The 19,548-nt window shown below is 47.0% G+C and overlaps 1 protein-coding gene across 4 annotated transcripts in view; it reads left to right on the plus strand.

Annotated features, from left to right (window-relative positions):
• The window catches only part of LOC112248501 (transcription factor COE2), a 37,918-nt gene that overhangs the window by 5,252 nt on the left and 13,118 nt on the right, over positions 1 to 19,548 (plus strand). For 2 of the 4 annotated variants that reach the window (XM_042320611.1, XM_042320609.1), the window contains exons 3-6: positions 489 to 552; positions 1,671 to 1,726; positions 1,843 to 1,916; positions 3,483 to 3,551. In XM_042320611.1, coding sequence (XP_042176545.1) covers positions 489 to 552; positions 1,671 to 1,726; positions 1,843 to 1,916; positions 3,483 to 3,551 — 263 coding nt within the window. Of the gene's footprint in view, positions 1 to 163; positions 553 to 1,670; positions 1,727 to 1,842; positions 1,917 to 3,482; positions 3,552 to 19,548 lie in introns of all 4 variants that reach the window. The other 2 variants (XM_042320610.1, XM_042320612.1) reach the window with 2 other exon arrangements.

A 19,548-nucleotide genomic window follows, 5' to 3' on the forward strand; every position in this document is an offset into this window, starting at 1 on the left:
ACAGTCGTTTCCACTCACTGGAATATCCAGAGTAGGCCTATGCACACAGACAGACACATTGCGCACATGCACACATACGCACACACACGCGAGCTTGTGCACACGTTCACTGTTTCATAGCATACATGATAATGGGTACACTCTATTTCATTTGATCATACAGATCCCACGGCTTTAGGATTTCACGTCAGATGTGCTGCAGTTCAACTTCTAAAAAGAGGAGCTAACTCAAGGTTAAGCACCCAGCTCTGGAGCCCAGTGCAGGGTCCCATCTGGGGGTTTGAGCCTACAACCCTGGGATCCCCACACCACTCCCAGGGAAGGATGAAGTGCAGGATTAGAGGAGCCTGACTCTGCTTAACTGCGCTTAGTGATGCCCAGATGTACTTAACTGTGCTTAACTGTGCCCTCACCGGTGCTATAACTGCATGACTGCATCTGTGCGTTTGTCTGTTTGTCTGTTTGTCTGTTTGTCGTCTCATTCCAAGGAGCAGACGGGAGAAAAGACCAACAACGGCACGCACTACAAGATACAGCTCCTCTACAGCAATGGTGAGTGCACCTTCAAATCATCAGCCATAGCATCAGATAGCAGCATGTCCCATTCATGTCAGCGTGAGAACGTGGCCACTCGGGTATTGATGTTCTGTGTGGTTTCATGTCTCTTGATTCTTTGTCCCAGAGACATTTTAGTGTCTGACCACTTCAGAGTGAGAGGATGAACAGGTTGTCCTGAGCCGGACCACAGACCAAACACTATTCCGCTTCTTAATGGTATGGTCATGGAATGGACATGATATGGACATAACCACTTCTCATGCGTTCCAAATATGAGAGCAAAAAGCCCACTTGAACCCCCCCCCCTCTCTCTCCCAGTGGTCTTCTCCCTGCCACTTCCTCTGCCTCTCATCCCACCTAATCCTTCTTCTAAATATCTATCCACTCATCCAATTTCTGCGTTTTTTGAGCCCCAGATTTAGTTGTGTGTGGAGCTGCTTCCTTGCCCATAAACAGGGAAACAAGGTACACAGTGCCCCACAGGGTGTTACAACATCAGATAAGGGATATGCAAAGAGATTTCTGGTTCCCATTAGCCTCCACTGCCCCTCCTCTGATATCGCCATGGCACCCATGGGAGAGGAGATAAAAGACATGTACCAGAAAGACCCCCACCATACACACTCATACACATACACTGTACACTGTACACACATGCCTGCCTCTACACCCTCCCTTCCCCTTCCCCCAAGCCATATCAAAGGCCTCCAGATTGAGACTTTGATGAAAGGAACCCGTTTTAAAAGCAGTATTCTGCATAGGCTTCATAATAAAATCCCTATGATAAAACGTGGTGCTCTTCAGACGCAATTCATTACATCAACGGCAGCTTTCAAGGAAGTAAAACCAGTAGTTTTGAAGCACCCAGAGACCAAAGGTTCAGGTGTTTTCTAAAAGCATGCTGGGAGGCTCTCTGTCAGATCCCATAGCTCCTAAAGCCCTCCACTGCTCCTCATCTGACCTGTATGGATGACCCAGGGAATGGCCATTCTGGGTATCAAATAAATGTCCCGTCTAAAACAGTCATATCCCATCCCTTCAGGATAAGGTTGTCGTTGTGAGATGAGTCCAGTTTAGTTTCCTTTACTGATTGTGTATGTGTCTGTGTGCAGGGGTTCGTACGGAACAGGATCTTTATGCACGACTTATTGACTCAGTCACTAAACAGGTAAGGAGCCCTGTTTGCCTTGACTGGATTTAGCCTGCTGTGGAACTCCTGATTACAGCTTGATTGATTGCACATGAAATCTAATTCCCCCATCACTCGCTCTCCCTCTCTCTCAGCCCATAGCATATGAGGGACAGAACAAGAATCCTGAAATGTGCCGTGTTCTGCTCACTCACGAGGTTATGTGCAGGTGAGCCACACACACACACGCACACACACGCACACACACGCAGGCACACGCACGCACACACACACACACACACACACATACACACACACACGCACACACACACGCACACACACGCACACACACACACACGCACACACACGCACACACACACGCACACACACGCACACACACGCACACACACACACACACACACACACACACACACACACACACACACACACAAACAAACAAACAGATGGAGGAAATCATATTCTTCAAAATATCCATCACCCATGTCTCTTTGTTTTGTCTTGATGTGTCTGACATGTGGTATGCCATTTGAAAATAAGACTGGGGTTGAATGGGGTTGAAGTGAAAGTATAGCTTGTCTGTCTTCAGGCTTGTTACAGTGTGAGCCCCCTGCCGCCTTCTCCTGTAGCCCCCAAGTCCCCTACCAGCTCCTGTTTCTCTCTGGAGCATCCCTCACGGACATGGGGAGCTACGGGGGCCAGACTTCCTTGAACCTCCACTGAAACTTGTTCAGGGTATAATTACCCCCAACCCCCATCACCACCCCAGCCCCTTATGTTTTACGTGGACAATGGTCCACAATGGTACCCTGTTGAAACATACGAATTAGAGTAGTTTCTCTGATTTCTGAAAGCTTTAGTTTCTAACAGAGTGCATGGAAACTATGCATAATGTGTAGAAGGCATAAGACAGTGTGGCAGCAATGGGTCAGGGTGAAAGAAGAGGGCTGCCGTTATGGTGCTTTAGTAAGACTGGGCCTCCTCACTGTGCATGTTATGTTTTTGGAGGTATGGAGGTAGGAAGAGAGGGACAGAGGGAGAGAGCGAGTGACTGCTGGGGAAGTGGGGCAGTGACCCAGGGTTTCAGGGCAGGAGGGGGAAGGAGAGGGGGGTTTGGCAGGGGAAGAGGGGCTAAGACTGAGTGGGCTTTGCCATTGTTTAGCCAACAGATGCCCGAATGTGACTCACAGCTGGCTAATAACAGAGCCGGGGAGGCAGAGGGCAAGCGTCACAGCTGGGGAGTGAGGCCGTCTGACAGGGGGCGGAGGGAGGGGGCAGAGGGGGGCAGGGCCAAGCTGGGACACGAGAGGGGTGAAGCGAGGTGTAGGAGTGGCAGATGGTTAGGGGTGGGGGCACTTTTTGTTATGCAGCGGAGGGGACTTGGAGGGTGGGCCAGGGGGCCAGCAGGCTCCACAGACAGGACTGCTGACGAATTGTAGGATGCCGTGTGTGTGGGTGTGTGTGTGTGTTGATGTGTTTGTCTGTGGGTGATTGGGTGGGGGTTGAGTTTGATTTCGAAATCAATGTGACAGATTGCCAGGCTGGCTTTTCACTTCTGAATAATGTCTCCCTGTTTGTATGGTCCGTTGTTGTACCTTTTCTCCCCTTTCTTTTATTCTTTTGTCTCTTTCTCCCCTCCTCTCCTTTACCCTTTTTGTTTCCCTGGATCAGTGCAGTCTGGAACGGTGGACGGGCCAAAGGAAAGATCAGTCCTGTCATGCTGGTTTGTTTCACTCACTGTGTTGTTGTGTTTTCTGGTTGTTCTTTTGGAACACAGTCGCTGTTGTGAGAAGAAAAGCTGTGGAAACCGCAACGAGACGCCCTCTGACCCAGTCATCATTGACAGGTAACAGCACCTGTCACCCGCTCACACAACCCTGACAACGTCAAACACCCCAACTGAGCCTGTGTTCCACTGTCACCCCCTCAACTGTCCCTCTCATGCCTCTAAGATGTCCAGACATACTCAGATGCAGAGATACTCACTACTCACACAAACATCAATTCATGGATGCACATGAACATTTACTCAGAGAGGGAGAGAGAGAGAGAGACCCAGACCCAGATCCATGTGATGAGATCTCACAAATAAGCTGTTGTCTCTATGGCCAGTAAGGACAGAGGGCCTAGTGGGAGAGGAATGGTTAGTGGGGGCAATGGGACAGAGGGCAGGGTGGGGATGTGTAAAGGTGATGGCGAGGTGCATACATGTCTGCATGTGAAATATGTGTGCAAGTGTGTACAGTCCGTGTGTGTTGTTGTGGGTGTGTGTGTATTTGGGAGCTCACCCTCTAGGTCTGTGTTGCTGTGCCAGATGCCTTTAACCCCATGGAGTCGATGTCCACGCCCCCGCGGAAATCTAATTAGCACAATAAAACATTCCCATGAAAAAAATGTATTTAGGGGCCCCCGAGTGGTGCAGTGGTCTAAGGCACTGCATCTCAGTGCTAGAGGTGTCACTACAGATCCCGGTTCGATCCTGGGAGGTGTCACAGCAGGCCGCGACTGGGAGATGCATAATTGGCCCAGCGTCATCTGGGTTAGGGGAGGGTTTGGCTGTCCAGCATATCCTTGTCCCATCATGCTCGCTGGTGCATGCACGCTGACACTGTCGCTAGTTGGATGGTGTTTCCTCTGACACATTGGTGTGGCTGGCTTCCATGTTAAGCGAGCAGTGTGGCTTGGCAGGGTTGTGTTTCAGAGGACGCATAGCTCTCGACCTCTGTACGGGAGTTGCAGCGATGGGACAAGACTGTAACTACCAATTCAATATAATGAAAAAGGGGTAAAAAATAAGCTAGATTTTAAGCTAGAGATATCAGTTTTATCAGTTTGGGCTACACAGTAATATGACCCCTCTGTGGAAGGGTGAGAATCTCATGAACAAGTACATGTTGGTTGTTTTGCTGTATGTTAGTTGTTTTGCTCTATGTTAGTTGTTTTGCTCTATGTTGGTTGTTTTGCTCTATGTTGGTTGTTTTGCTCTATGTTAGTTGTTTTGCTCTATGTTGGTTGTTTTGCTCTATGTTGGTTGTTTTGCTCTATGTTAGTTGTTTTGCTCTATGTTAGTTGTTTTGCTCTATGTTAGTTGTTTTGCTCTATGTTGGTTGTTTTGCTCTATGTTGGTTGTTTTGCTCTATGTTGGTTGTTTTGCTCTATGTTGGTTGTTTTGCCTCACAAGACTCGTCTGAAGGTCCCGCGGTACCAGTTGAACAAATTAATGGAAGTATATATGGACTGTTTAGTGACAAAAATAAGGGGTTGAATACATGTAAAAAAGTATATATCTTGGATATAGGACAGACACTTCAGAACAAACATCCTTTTTGTTGGGGACTATCTGTTGTTCCATGTAGTTAATCTCTTATTCAATGCGTTTGTATGGGCTAATAGAAGTAAGGCCAAATACATTTTTTTTATACTTCAAGAGGTCTTAAAATTCAAGATCAAATAGCAAAATGATCCTTGGTATGACCTTCTTAAAACAATTCCATATAGCTTAGTAGAACCCCTCCCCCGGCTTAGACAGGGCTTAGACTATAATGGGTTAATGGAGTGCACCCACCCTGTGAGTGTTTATGACACTGAGGCATGCGTCTGTGATAGTTAGCGTCTCTGCAGTATACCTGTCACTGCTAATGTAAGCATCTGTGTTTGTTAGTGACTGTGCTGCTAACACATGCAGATACTGTACACTCTGTCTGTCTGTCTGTCTGTCTGTCTGTCTGTCTGTCTGTCTGTCTGTCTGTCTGTCTGTCTGTCTGTCTGTCTGTCTGTCTGTCTGTCTGTCTGTCTGTCTGTCTGTCTGTCTGTCTGTCTGTCTGTCTGTCTGTCTGTCTGTCTGTCTGTCTGTCTGTCTGTCTGTCTGTCTGTCTGTCTGTCTGTCTCTGTCTGCCTCCTATGCACTGGTGGTCAGCACACAGAACCCTGTGACTGCCCCTTGCACTTAGTCCACACTGTCCTACAAAAAACCCTCTGTACACAGTCCTAAACTCCTGCCATATATACTGTATGAATAAAAAACATCCCTGTCAGAATCATGAAGAGTTAGGGTCTATCATGCAATGTGAGGGTTCACACATATGTCTTGTCTGCAGCCTCCCCAACTGACAGCCAGTTATCAGGCTTTAGGGAGACAGAGCGTTACCTTAATCGGCATGTGTGAGGGCTTCCACGTCCCAGGGATTTTGGAAGTCACACAGGGTCTGCATGGAGTTAACCACTGTGATGAATGCTCTTAAGCAGACCTATGTACAATAGTTTTTCTGTGATGTCATCTCTTCAACCTTCATCGCACCCCTCCCTCCCTCCCTCCCTCCCTCCCTCCCTCCCTCCCTCCCTCCCTCCCTCCCTCCCTCCCTCCCTCCCTCCCTCCCCCTCCCTCCCTCCCTCCCCCTCCCTCCCTCCCTCCCTCCCTCCCTCCCTCCCTCCCCCTCCCTCCCTCCCTCCCTCCCTCCCTCCTAAAATACACTCACTTCATACATGTCAAAGATTTCTCTCTCTTTTTCTCCTCTGTTCAAGCTGGCTGGCTGTTGACAGTGTGTCTCAGAGGATCTCTGCTGAAGATAGTTTTCATATAACGGAAAAATTGGGCTGTTGTCTTTTGGATTTTCCCAGAATCCCTAGGAGCAGCTGTTTTTCTCATTTAGTGCATTACTTTCCCAACTATCCTTTTCCTCCATCTTCCATGGCTAAACCTCTCCAAAGATTGTTCATAAGTAGTGCAGGGGGCTTGTGAATTGGAGGATCTGTATCAGTGTGTGAGCCTGTGCAGGCTGATGGTGGTGCTGTGAGGATGGTTTTAAATGGGATCGTTGACCTAATCACACTGGGCCCATCCAGACCTGATAGGAGCTTTTCCCTCTTGACAGGCTCATGGATCCCTCTCCTTGGGGAGCAGCCTATTAGCAGCTATGTAATTTGGGATAAGCTGTTGGAATTTGTTGCACTGTGTCCTTGCAGAAATCCCAAATGTATTTCTTATGGGTTTGTATGTGTATATGTGTGAGAGAGGGAGAATGTGTCTGTGTGAATATGTACATTGTTTGTGTGTACATAAATTAATGTATGTTTCTGTTTGTGTGTGTTTGTGCATGGTTGTGCACAGATGTTTATTTATTTATGCATTTATAGTGTATGGATGCATGTGCAATTGTGTGTATGTGACCCATTGCCTGACTTTTACCCCTGTCACTGCTTGGGGCCTAAATTATTTGTTTGTGTGTGTGTGTGGTGGGTGGGGGTGTGGGTTGTTTTTGAGGGTGCAGTAATCATCCTCCTGCTCCCAGCCCCAACACCTGTTCTCCAATTAACATGCAGCGTGCCGGGGCCCACCCTCCCTACTGCCACCCTCCCTACTGCCACCCTCCCTACTGCCACCCTCCCTACTGCCACCCTCCCTACTACCACCCTCCCTACTGCCACCCTCCCTACTGCCACCCTCCCTACTGCCACCCTCCCTACTACCACCCTCCCTACTACCACCCTCCCTACTACCACCCTCCCTACTGCCACCCTCCCTACTGCCACCCTCCCTACTGCCACCCTCCCTACTGCCACCCTCCCTACTACCGCTGAATCGCTCTCATCTCTTTTTTTTCAATTTTCTCCCCCTTTCCCTCTCTCTCAATCTCTGTGCATCTCTCTCTCTCTCTCTCTCTCTCTCTCTCTCTCTCTGTGCTTCTCTCTCTCTCTCTCTCTCGCTCTCTCTCTCTCTCTCTCTTACTCTTTCTCTTTGGGATTCTCTTGGATTCTCATGCTTATACCAGTGTTTCTACCACACTCTTTCTATCTGTCTTTCACTTCCTTTCTGCCCTTGTCTTTCTCTCTTCCTCTGCCTCATGTTTCCTTATCCCTCTCCCCCCTCATCCTAGCCCATCAAATGTTGTGATAATTAGGCAGTGTCATCAGGACACCTACCCAAGTACAAGGGAGTTTGCAATTCCCCAAACCCCTATTTTCTAATCTCCTTTCCATATTGTCCCCCCCCCCCAATCCCCTCCTGCTGCTCCGCTCCCTCCTTCTCCCTAATCCTGATTTGAGTGAAAGGGGAGAGAGGAGATCACAGCTGATCCATAGGGAGGGATGGCGGGGATGCAGGAGTGGGGGTAGGGGGCTTGGAGGTGTTGGGGGTTAGTCAGAATGGGGAGAGGACTCTTTAAGACACCCTTACTCCTCTTCATATAAAGCACTGATCAGGTCATACTGCTTGCAGCATTTACTAGTCTTGTCACTGTTGAATATGTCACTCACTCACTGACTATCTTATGCAATCGAGGGGGACCTCTTTGTTTTGAAGATGTAAATTATCTTTGATTGATTAATTGACTGATTGATTCCTCTGTTTTGACAATTTCAAATTGTGGATTACGTTCACACGTGCCCTGTTGCTGAATGACTCACTTGTGATTAAATGATCTGTTTCAAAGAGAACTGACTGTATGGCTGTAGCATAGAACTCCATACTCCATTCTCTGATATGTTCTGTGTTTTTTTTACAGGCCTTGCTGTCACAGCTTTTGCATTGTCTGGCTTTGATATTTTCTCACTGCTTGTCTAACTTACATATACCAGAACACATCCCTGTGTGTGTCCCTCCCTCCTCCAACCTACGGAGTTCTACTCTCTACTCAGAGACAGACAGGTCAGTTAACAGTGGCATTACTGCCAGATGACCCCTGACCTTTAGAGAACTATATGAGCGCTAGCCTCTGTGTTTATAGAGGAGCATGCTTTACAACAGAGGCAGACACTCAGTATTAGTGTTAGTGTTTGTAGGAATGGGAAGTTTGGATTGGTTAATGGGAGGGGGCAGGGTTGGAGTGTATGACCGTGGTTTTACATTTGGGTAGGAGGTTGGAATCAATAGATGGTCATAAGGAAAGCATGAAAGATCCATTGTAAGGGAGGAGAAGGGAGGCAGGGGAGGAGAGAGTCCGGAGAGGGGATCAATGGCATGCACTATCTCACTAATTGATCGTGCTTTCAAGGGGGGTCTTTTTTTAACAAGCCAGCACTCTGAGGAAAGAGGAATAATCAATGGGAATTTTCCAATTTTGTCAATATCGCTTTTCCCTTCCCCTTTTCAAAACGACAAGCCATTTCACAAAGCCTGGATGCAAGAGAGAGATACATTTGTTTTCCTTTCTGTCAATGAGAACATACAAAATCCTCCTCAGCAAGCTTTTTTCTTCTCATCAATTAGACCAGATAAATCCTTTCCTATGTGTTAAATGATAAAAAAGACTTATTATAGGCAGCAGTAATGGTTGTGGTCAAGCCCACTTTTAGAAATGTGATTAGAGCTCCCTTGCGAAGACTAGTTGACCCTAAGAGGAATCCGTTGCTCTTCATCTTGTATTATGGGCCGTATTGATCTTCTACCCCTGATTCTAGTTATGTGCACGTTTGGTTGTTTTATCTGGCCACCACATAGCAGCGAATGAAAGTGTGCACACGGTTGCTTTTAAATCAATTTCCACTAAATTGCTTTTACTTCTAGAAAATCATTTGGGTCAATTTCTAATGTCTTCATTTGGATGAGGATTATTTCAGTGAAAGTTTTGCACGTGCTATCTGTTGGAATCCACACGGATTCCTCTGGACAGTTTGACAATATAGCATTCAGATATCATTTGTTCATTTGTATCTGAATGCCTTTCTTCAACAACCACATCTCTATCACCATGCCCAAACCGGACGCGCGCGTGCTTCCGCGTGCTTCCGCGTGCTTCCGCGTGCTTCCGCGTGCTTTCGCGTGCTTCCGCGTGCTTCCGCGTGCTTTCTCGTGCTTCCGCGTGCGCCATCGTGCGCAAAATTATTTTGTCCCCCCCCACACCAAATACGATCACGATACGCAGGTTGCAATATCAAAACAAACTCTGAACCAATTATATTAATTTGGGGACAGTTTGAAAAGCGTTAAACATTTATGGCAATTTAGCTAGCTAGCATGCAGTTGCTAGCTAATTTGTCTAGTCATCTCTCCTCCTTCCAGGCTTTTTTTTCTTTGGACTTTATATGTCGATTGGCAACTAACTTTCATAATAAGGTGTATTACCACAACCGCTCAGTTCATCTTTCAATCACCCACGTGGGTATAACCAATGAGGAGATGGCACGTGGGTATATGCTTCTAAAAGCCAATGAGGAGATGGGAGAGGCAGGACTTGCATCGCATTCTACGTCACAAATAGAAGCCACATCTATTTTAGCGCCTGGCAACGCAGACGCTCATTGACGCACACCAGCATTGTGGGTGCAATGACTGAATAACATGTATGTGTAAATGTATTTTGTGACGTGAGCAGTGTGGTCAGCATGTCAGGGACTATTTGACAATCTGTCTGAATCTTCAACAACCACATCTCTAAGGGACTGTTTGACAATCTGTCTGGATCTTATTTTCTGTCTGTCTGTCTGTCTGTCTGTCTGTCTGTCTGTCTGTCTGTCTGTCTGTCTGTCTGTCTGTCTGTCTGTCTGTCTGTCTGTCTGTCTGTCTGTCTGTCTGTCTGTCTGTCTGTCTGTCTGTCTGTCTGTCTGTCTGTCTGTCTGTCTGTCTGACTGACTAACTGTCAGCCTGTCTCTCCCTTCTTTCTTTCTTTCTTTCTTTCTTTCTTTCCTTCCTTCTATCCCTTTCTCTCTCTCATTTCCCCTATACGTAAGATATATCTGTGTGTTAGTTATGCTGCCTCGGTGTGCTGCCTCTGTGTGCTGCCTCTGTGTGTTGCCTCTGTTGCGTTCTGAGCTCCTGTACATCTGTGTTGGCAGGTCCCTGCTCCCTGTGCGAGCTTGCCTCTTAGCCTCTCACTGTAATTTTAATGGAGGGGAACATCACCCGCCCCTCTCAACAGAGCCCCCGGGAACATGCAGGGAGCAGAGCTTTTGGAAAGGAACATTAAACAACTGGCCAAAAAAATGGAAACAGCAACCATTTTTGACTGTGTCAGGGGGTCAAATTCCTCACCTCTCCCAGATGCCTAGTAGAAGCCAAATGGCCCTGTTACCTCATCATTTGTCCTCTTGGAGATGTGAACAGTGTCAGTTTTAGAGATTGTTTCTCACGATCACAGAATCTGTAACTCCTTTAGCCTTGGAGCTCAGAGTAGGATGACATGGTCTCCAGCAGCAGTGCATGTCAGAGTGGAGATCCTAGTTAACAGACCTATTGGCCCCTTCTACCACCACTACCTCCACCACCACCTCCACCACCAAGACCTCCACCACCTCCTCCACCTCCACCACCAAGACCTCCACCACCTCCACCTCCACCACCACCACCTCCACCTCCACCTCCACCACCAAGACCTCCACCACCACCACCTCCACCACCACCACCAAGACCTCCACCACCTCCTCCACCTCCACCACCAAGACCTCCACCACCTCCACCACCACCTCCACCTCCTGCACCTCCACCACCACCTCCAACTCCACCACCACCACCTCCAACACCACCACCACCCCTGTGTAGTCTGGACACCCTTTCCACAATGGTGGTTCCTTCCCAGACCCATTTTTTACATGTCCCAGAGAGCCCTGATTTTAGGGGAAGGAGGAGGAATCCTGCATCTGAAATACACAGATCAATGGCATGACAAGCCGTCCATACAGGCTCATCTCCACTACCTCTGGTAGTGTGCCATGTCTTCTAGCCAAAACATATACATCCCCCTCACAGGCACTCACTGAGCCAGCTATAGCTACAGGCACAATCTACCTACATGCTGATCCTATACGTTCTCATTATTACAGCTACACATCTGTAATGTCTTTAAAGACACACACACACACACACACACACACACACACACACACACACACACACACACACACACACACACACACACACACACACACACACACACACACACACACACACACACACACACAGTCCCTTCACTCCCCCAGTCCCTTCACTTCCCTGTCACAGGCACCTCGTCTCCCTGGTGGCTGGTAGTGTCCAGTCCCCCCAGACCTCTGTCAGGAGCCCTTCAGACAGGGGACTGGCAGTGAGTGGAGACAGAGACGGGGCCCAGCAGCTCCACTGCACACAACACCACAGGCTGGGCCAGTCTGAGCAGCTGGCACAGGAGTGGGGGGCATCTCCTCCCAGGAGGCAATGAGAAGAGGAGAATGACAGACAGACAGACAGACAGAGGGAGAGGGTGCCACTGTCTGAATTATCAAATACTCACTGACAGGTACTGCTTGTAAGAAACACAGAGAGAGAACACTATTCAGAGTCAGGAGTCAGAATTCATTTTGTGATGTGGTCTCATGTGAACCAGGAAGACTCACGACTCAAATACAGAAAGGAAGTGAACCATGAGTGGCAGATTAGATGACTGGATTGTGCTGTCACCTTTTGCTGCGTTGGACTGCGTTGGGTTGGGTGTCGTGGCTTGAACCCTAACACTCAGAACAAGCATATGTTGTTTTCTTAAGGAGAGCGCACAGAGGGGGAAGTCGGAAACGGAGCGCAGCAGAGAAATGTTTTGACAGGAAATGGGAATGGACTGCAAATGGGCTAATGTGGGTGATTTAGGGAGGGGGGTAAACATGGGGTTTGGAAGGGGGCTCATAGCACTGAAAATGGCCACACTCTCCACGAGTGGCTGGGACTGGGTGCTGTGTTACTGGGACAGGGAGAGGGGAAAGCAGCTTCCCATTTGTCTGGCCACTAATGGGTTTCACCTTTGGTAGGGCAGCACTCTCAGGAGGCCAGATTAGCATGATTTATTTTAGAGTACTTGAGATAATTTGTGTGTACATGGATGTGTGTGTATCAGAGTTTGTGTGTATCAGAATTTGTGTGCACATGGATGTGTGTGTATCAGAGTTTGTATCAAAATTTGTGTGCACATGGATGTGTGTGTATCAGAGTTTGCGTGTACATGGCTGTGTGTGTATCAGAGTTTGTGAGTAAATGGATGTGTGTGTATCAGAGTTTGTGTGTACATGGATGTGTGTGTATCAGAGTTTGTGTGTACATGGATGTGTGTGTATCAGAGTTTGTGTGTACATGGATGTGTGTGTATCAGAGTTTGTGTGTACATGGATGTGTGTGTATCAGAGTTTGTGTGTACATGGATGTGTGTGTATCAGAGTTAATGTGTACATGGATGTGTGTGTATCAGAGTTTGTGTGTACATGGATGTGTGTGTGTATCAGAGTTTGTGTGTACATGGATGTGTGTGTGTATCAGAGTTTGTGTGTACATGGATGTGTGTGTATCAGAGTTTGTGTGTACATGGATGTGTGTGTATCAGAGTTTGTGTGTACATGGATGTGTGTGTATCAGAGTTTGTGTGTACATGGATGTGTGTGTATCAGAGTTTGTGTGTACATGGATGTGTGTGTATCAGAGTTTGTGTGTACATGTACATGCATGTGTGTGTATCAGAGTTTGTGTGTACATGGATGTGTGTGTATCAGAGTTTGTGTGTACATGGATGTGTGTGTATCAGAGTTTGTGTGTACATGGATGTGTGTGTATCAGAGTTTGTGTGTACATGGATGTGTGTGTATCAGAGTTTGTGTGTACATGGATGTGTGTGTATCAGAGTTTGTGTGTATCAGAGTTTGTGTGTACATGGATGTGTGTGTATCAGAGTTTGTGTGTACATGGATGTGTGTGTATCAGAGTTAGTGTGTACATGGATGTGTGTGTATCAGAGTTTGTGTGTACATGGATGTGTGTGTATCAGAGTTTGTGTGTACATGGATGTGTGTGTATCAGAGTTTGTGTGTACATGGATGTGTGTGTATCAGAGTTTGTGTGTATCAGAGTTTGTGTGCACATGGATGTGTGTGTATCAGAGTTTGTGTGTACATGGATGTGTGTGTATCAGAGTTTGTGTGTACATGGATGTGTGTGTATCAGAGTTTGTGTGTACATGGATGTGTATCAGAGTTAATGTGTACATGGATGTGTGTGTATCAGAGTTTGTGTGTACATGGATGTGTGTGTATGTTTGTGTGTACATGGATGTGTGTGTTAATGTGTACATGGATGTGTGTGTATCAGAGTTTGTGTGTACATGGATGTGTGTGTATCAGAGTTTGTGTGTACATTGTGTGTACATGGATGGATGTGAGTGTATCAGAGTTTGTGTGTACATGGATGTGTGTGTATCAGAGTTTGTGTGTACATGGATGTGTGTGTATCAGAGTTTGTGTGTACATGGATGTGTGTGTATCAGAGTTTGTGTGTACATGGATGTGTGTGTATCAGAGTTTGTGTGTACATGGATGTGTGTGTATCAGAGTTTGTGTGTACATTGTGTGTATCATGGTACATGGATGTGTGTGTATCAGAGTTTGTGTTGTACATGGATGTGTGTGTGTATCAGAGTTTGTGTGTACGTGGATGTGTGTGTATCAGAGTTTGTGTGTACATGGATGTGTGTGTATCAGAGTTTGTGTGTACATGGATGTGTGTGTATCAGAGTTTGTGTTGTACATGGATGTGTGTGTATCAGAGTTTGTGTGTACATGGATGTGTGTGTGGAGACTCCAAGCAGGCAGGCATGTGTGTCAAAGGCCAGAGTCAGAGGCCAGTTAGCAGTGGTATTTAGGAACAGGGGCTGTTATCTTTGGCTGGATGCTGGTGCGTAGGGGTGGGGCAAAGAGGTGTGGGGGGTGGATAGGGGGTCAGTCAGCCCCCATATAAAGGTCTTAAATTTCACTAAGGATTTAACGATGCCCCCTGGCGCTGGCCCGGACCCAGTTTGTTTGTTTGTTTGTCTGTTTGTCAGGAATCTGGACAGAATTGATTTCCCAGGGAGGACTCAGATTTTCCTTGTATCCCCCCAGTCGTCCTCAACATACTCCCCCTTACCGCCTCAAAGCACCACATTTAAATTAGGCCTATAGCCCTATTTACCCTGAAAACATGCATATAAAAGTATTTAGAGAGATGGAATATTAGACGTGCATGCCATGCTACAGTATGGTCATAGAGTAATTATAGCAACCTGTTATTGAAATGGGTGCGTTAGAGGCAGCTGTTTCTAAAATATCTAGTAGCCCTTAGAGCAACACACGTCTGTATATGCATTCTCCTGATATCGTTTTTGATGTTTTATGGTCGCGTGTGTGTGTGTGTGTGTGTGTGTGTGTGTGTGTGTGCGTGTGTGTGTGTGTAAATATTCTTGATGAATCTGTCAGGGCTGAGGGCAGGGGGTGATGTGGCCGCTGACAGCCTCCCAGCAGGCATGCTGTGCGCCCAACAGTCCCCCTGCCCTTCCTCTATCCCCCTCCAACCCTTTCCTCTCTCTTATTCCCTCCTGCCCTCCCTCCCACTCGCTCCCGCTCCTCTCTATGGCTCCACACATTTGCTGTGGATTAGCTACGGACAGTAAATTACAGCACCCTGGACCTCTGAGTGATTCCATACCGATCTCTACACACGTTCCACCTCTCCCTCCCTCCTTCTCTCCCTTGTGCCATTATCCAGTTCTACCCTCTGTCTCTCTCTCTTTGTCTGTCTGTCTGTCTGTTTCTCTCTCTGGCTCTGTCTGTCTGTCTGTCTGTCTGTCTGTCTGTCTGTCTGTCTGTCTGTCTGTCTGTCTGTCTGTCTGTCTGTCTGTCTGTCTGTCTGTCTGTCTGTCTGTCTGTCTGTCTGTCTGTCTGTCTGTCTTCAGTCTGATCTGTTTTTCTCCCTTCTATCTGTCATTTCCGTCCTGGTTCCTAGATTCCCTCAACCCTGTCAGAATTCTCTCCCCCTGTCTCTCTGTCTCTCTCTTTTTCATTTTACTTCACTCCTTCCTTCGTTCTTCTATGGTGTCACGCTACACAGCATTCTTTCTTTTACACGCCGCCCCTCTCTGTTCCTCCCTTCGATCACTCTCTCCCACCTCTCCTTTCTACCTCCCTCCCCCTCTCCTTCCCTCTCTCTGGAAACAGATGTTGTTTGTCAGATCTTATCATTACTGGCTAATTAAGAAGACATCTCTTCTCATGCTGTTGTTGTTTCTCTCCTCTCTCTGACGTCCATCTCTCTGTCTTTGTTCTTCTCTGAGGCGGGTTTGGGATGTGCTGTGGTATGTGGGTATTTAATACTCAAAGGTGATTATCGGCTCATGGAAGCCTATTGGTTTTGACAGTGTTAGGAGGACAGTATCTAGGAATCATCGTTATGTGTATTGGAGGGAGCACCTGATACATTTCTGATGTACATTTGAGCATTTTGACATTATTCATGCTGCTTCAGTTAGAATGACCAGTTTTGGGTCATCGGTGTTGTGTGGGGATTGTAAAGGTTCTTATTGGTATGTATGAGACCTTCCCATACACAATGGGCTGGTCAACGACTCCAGTGTGACAGTTTGGAGAGAGTATTTAGAATCTTCATCCCATAGGACTCACAAAGCATGCTGGGAAAGGTCAGGCTACTGATGGGAGGTCTATTCCCTATCCTGGATGAACATTCACGTTCTCTCCAGCCTGGATCTCTCGGTGTATGTCTCTGTCAGTCTGTCCAGCCATAGATCCATATAACTAAATATACCTACATCTCTCTCTCTTTCTATCTCTCCCGCTTTTCTTATTGTGCAAAGTGCTGGACGCTGGAACAACATTCAACTATTTTAAAGATTAAACCGATACCATCATGCCAGCAGTGATGTTGTTTGGTCATTTTAAGACCAATGTATTGCAATGTTCAAAAAGTCCACGTTCACACTTATCAGAAGGGTCCATCAACCCCCATCCATGTCCCTCTATTACCCTGTCCCCCCTTCTCACCCCTCTCTCACCTCACTGCCCCGCCGCAGCTGAGGCACTTTTGCGCCTGATGGTTGTACAGCGCTACCAAGCTCTATAAATCAGCACTAGTGGTTTAAATGTTTGGCTTTGACACAGTTGTCAAGTTTAGAGACGGGTGGGCTGGGTTTTGGTCTGGGGCTGCAGGGGTGAGGCTGGGCTGAAATGGAGAAGGGGCCATGGGGGCAAATCCAATCCAGCGGTCAAACTTTAAAAGGAGTCCTCGTTCCCCTCTGTTTCAGTCTGTGTGGCACCTCTCCAAAGAATCTAGCCGCTATTTTTGATACCACAGGACTATCTGTGAGTGCTTCCCTTCCACCAACGCTGACGAATGCTGCCGCCAAAATGTGGCCGTTTGTTCTGACCTCTGCTGCTCAAAAGATACATTAAAACAAAGAATATTTCACTAAGTGCAGGTTTTTCCTTCCCGTTTATGCCTTTTGAAGCCAGCACCCAAAGATCTTTTGTCTCTACAAACATTTGAGCTAAGCGCACCAATTTCTCTTTCCATTGATTTGGTGTACCTATCTCCACCATCACTCAGTGGTCTTGTCTGTCAGTGTGTGGTTGTTAGTGTGACTGTCAGACCATGAAGACAGGATTAATCCCTGGATCAAAACAGCCATCAATGAGAGACTAACATGGGCCATATTATAGATTATGACAGAGTGGGATTAAGAAAGGTGGGGGAGCTAGAAATTTGAGAGGACAGAGGTGCATTTTTATTAACTAGGCAAGTCAGTTAAGGACAAATTCTTATTTACAATGACAGCCTACCGGGGAACAGTGGGTTAACTGTCTTGTTCAGGGGCAGAACGACAGATTTTTTACCTTGTCAGCTCAGGGATTTGATCCAGCAACCTCTCGGTTACTGACCCAACGTGCTAAACACTAAGCTACCTGCCGCCCCCATAGCTGTGCACCCAATAAAACAAATCTAAAATAAGTGAAACCCCTGCTAAAACAAGTTGCTAAGGGTTGGTTTGTCGATGACTTTTAAACATGCAAGGCAGTTTGGAGAGAGAGGGGGAGTGAGAGAGGGTTAGGGTTATATAAATTATGTTAAGTAAAGGTGAGAGATGTATTTTAGTACAGAAATAGTACTAGTCCAAGTTAGTAGGCTGGTGTGAATGGTCCCGCGGTGGTATGCTACAGAGGGGGTATCAGTTCGTGGAGGGTTCTCTATGCCCCATTAGCAGTGTCAAAGGTCAGGTGCCCCGGGTGTTAACCCTGGTGACCAGTCTAGCTTCCAGTCTGCCAGGGGACCCTGGGATCCAGGGGTATTTATTACCTCCTCCCCAGTTCCCCTCCTCCCCGTCCTCCTCATCCCTCCCCAAATCTCCCCATGGAGGAAAACAAAACACCCCCATCCCTCACCACAACCCACTCCATATACTAATTGGATGCATATCCATACATTGATGCATGACGACCCATCTGTAGATTTCTGCATCGGTGTAACATATTCATAGGTCAACTCTGGCCTATGCAGAACTCGGCCAATAGACAGGAGCCTTGAAACTTGACCCAATACTCATATTTTGTGCATGTATTTCAAGTTGCGTTTACATGCATTTGATTTTCTATTTGAATGTGTACTTTTATTATAGAGTTTGTTGGGTGTATGTAATGTTTGTGTTTCGTGCATGTGTGTGTGTGTGTATAAGTTAATGTTCTCAGTGTGTGAGTGTGGCAGAGGAAGGTCCTCAGCATGTCAGTATGTTTTAATGCCTCACATCTGGTTTCCTAATTGTCTTCCCCTACCCCCCCACCATGTCAGGACACTGTTTTGTTTTTCCAGGGTGGGGGGCGATGGGGGGGATGTCTGATGAGTGATGGCCCTGAATACAGGACGTCAACATTCCCCCTCCTCTTTTTGTCTCTCCCTCTCTTCTCTCGCTCTTTCAGCCTTTTCTTCCCCACCCTTCTCTTCTTCCTTCATTCTCTCTGCCTGTCTTCTAAATACTTCTGACCTGTCACTCCAAATCTCTCTCTCTCTCTCTCTCTCTCTCTCTCTCTCTCTCTCTCTCTCTCTCTCTCTCTCTCTCTCTCTCTCTCTCTCTCTCTCTCTCTCTCTCTCTCTCTCTCTCTCTCTCTCTCTCTCTCTCTCTCTCTCTCTCTCTCTCTCTCTCTCTCTCTCTCTCTCTCTCTCTCTCTCTCTCTCTCTCTCTCTCTCTCTCTCTCTCTCTCTCTCTCTCTCTCTCTCTCTCTCTCTCTCTCTCTCCTCTGTCTGTTGGTGTTCCTAGATAGAGAACAGAGCCTCTCCCACCCTGCCAAACTAAATGCTCTCCATTTTAGTCCTCTCTCTGTCTCTCACGGTTCAAATCCCTCCCAAGTCTTTTATTGAAAGATGATTGTCATCAATGCAGCTGTCCCAAACAGAGGACCAGGCTCACATGATATAAAGGGACTGTCCCACAGGAAGACAAGGCTGCAGGAACTAGTCCAGTTGTGTGTATTGTAGCTAAATCCATGCACTATAGCAGATCTAATAGACGGATACAGACACTGATACAGCTGTCTAATCAGCATATAGATAGTGATATGTCCTGTGTCTCTGTGACATGGCAATTTAAGCCAGTTGAAATGAAGGTTGATAAATGCCAATGAAAGTTATTGTTAGGGGTCCTGTGCAGCTTATGTGCTAGCACTATGATTAAGGCCATATGTAATGGCTCAGCTATGTTTAACAGTTGCCTCAGATAGGACTGACTGAGGCTAAACGTGGTCTGTCTGACAGTCAATGCCTAGGTGAACATGGAAGAATGAAACAATTATGGAGTTAAGTTTGTAACTTTGCTGTTATTGCAGTGTCATGACTTACTCTCGTTTTTTTCTGAACTAGTTTTAGTTAAGCAAGTTGTCACTGCGGATTGCTCTCCCCATGCTGTGAGGCCTGTGTTTAGTCTTGGGAACTGAAGCAGATGCAGACAAAGGGGATTTGGAGGCCTTGACAGAGATACAGAGGGGAAAAAACAGACTCCCCATGGAGCCAGTGTGGAAATTGATCCCAAGGCTTAAGACTTGGGCCTACCTTTTGTTTGTGTTTCCTAATCAGGTCTTTGAGGAGGGTCGTG

Source organism: Oncorhynchus tshawytscha, linkage group LG04 (assembly GCF_018296145.1).
Source record: "Oncorhynchus tshawytscha isolate Ot180627B linkage group LG04, Otsh_v2.0, whole genome shotgun sequence".
In the NCBI taxonomy this organism is placed as follows: Eukaryota; Metazoa; Chordata; class Actinopteri; order Salmoniformes; family Salmonidae; genus Oncorhynchus; species Oncorhynchus tshawytscha.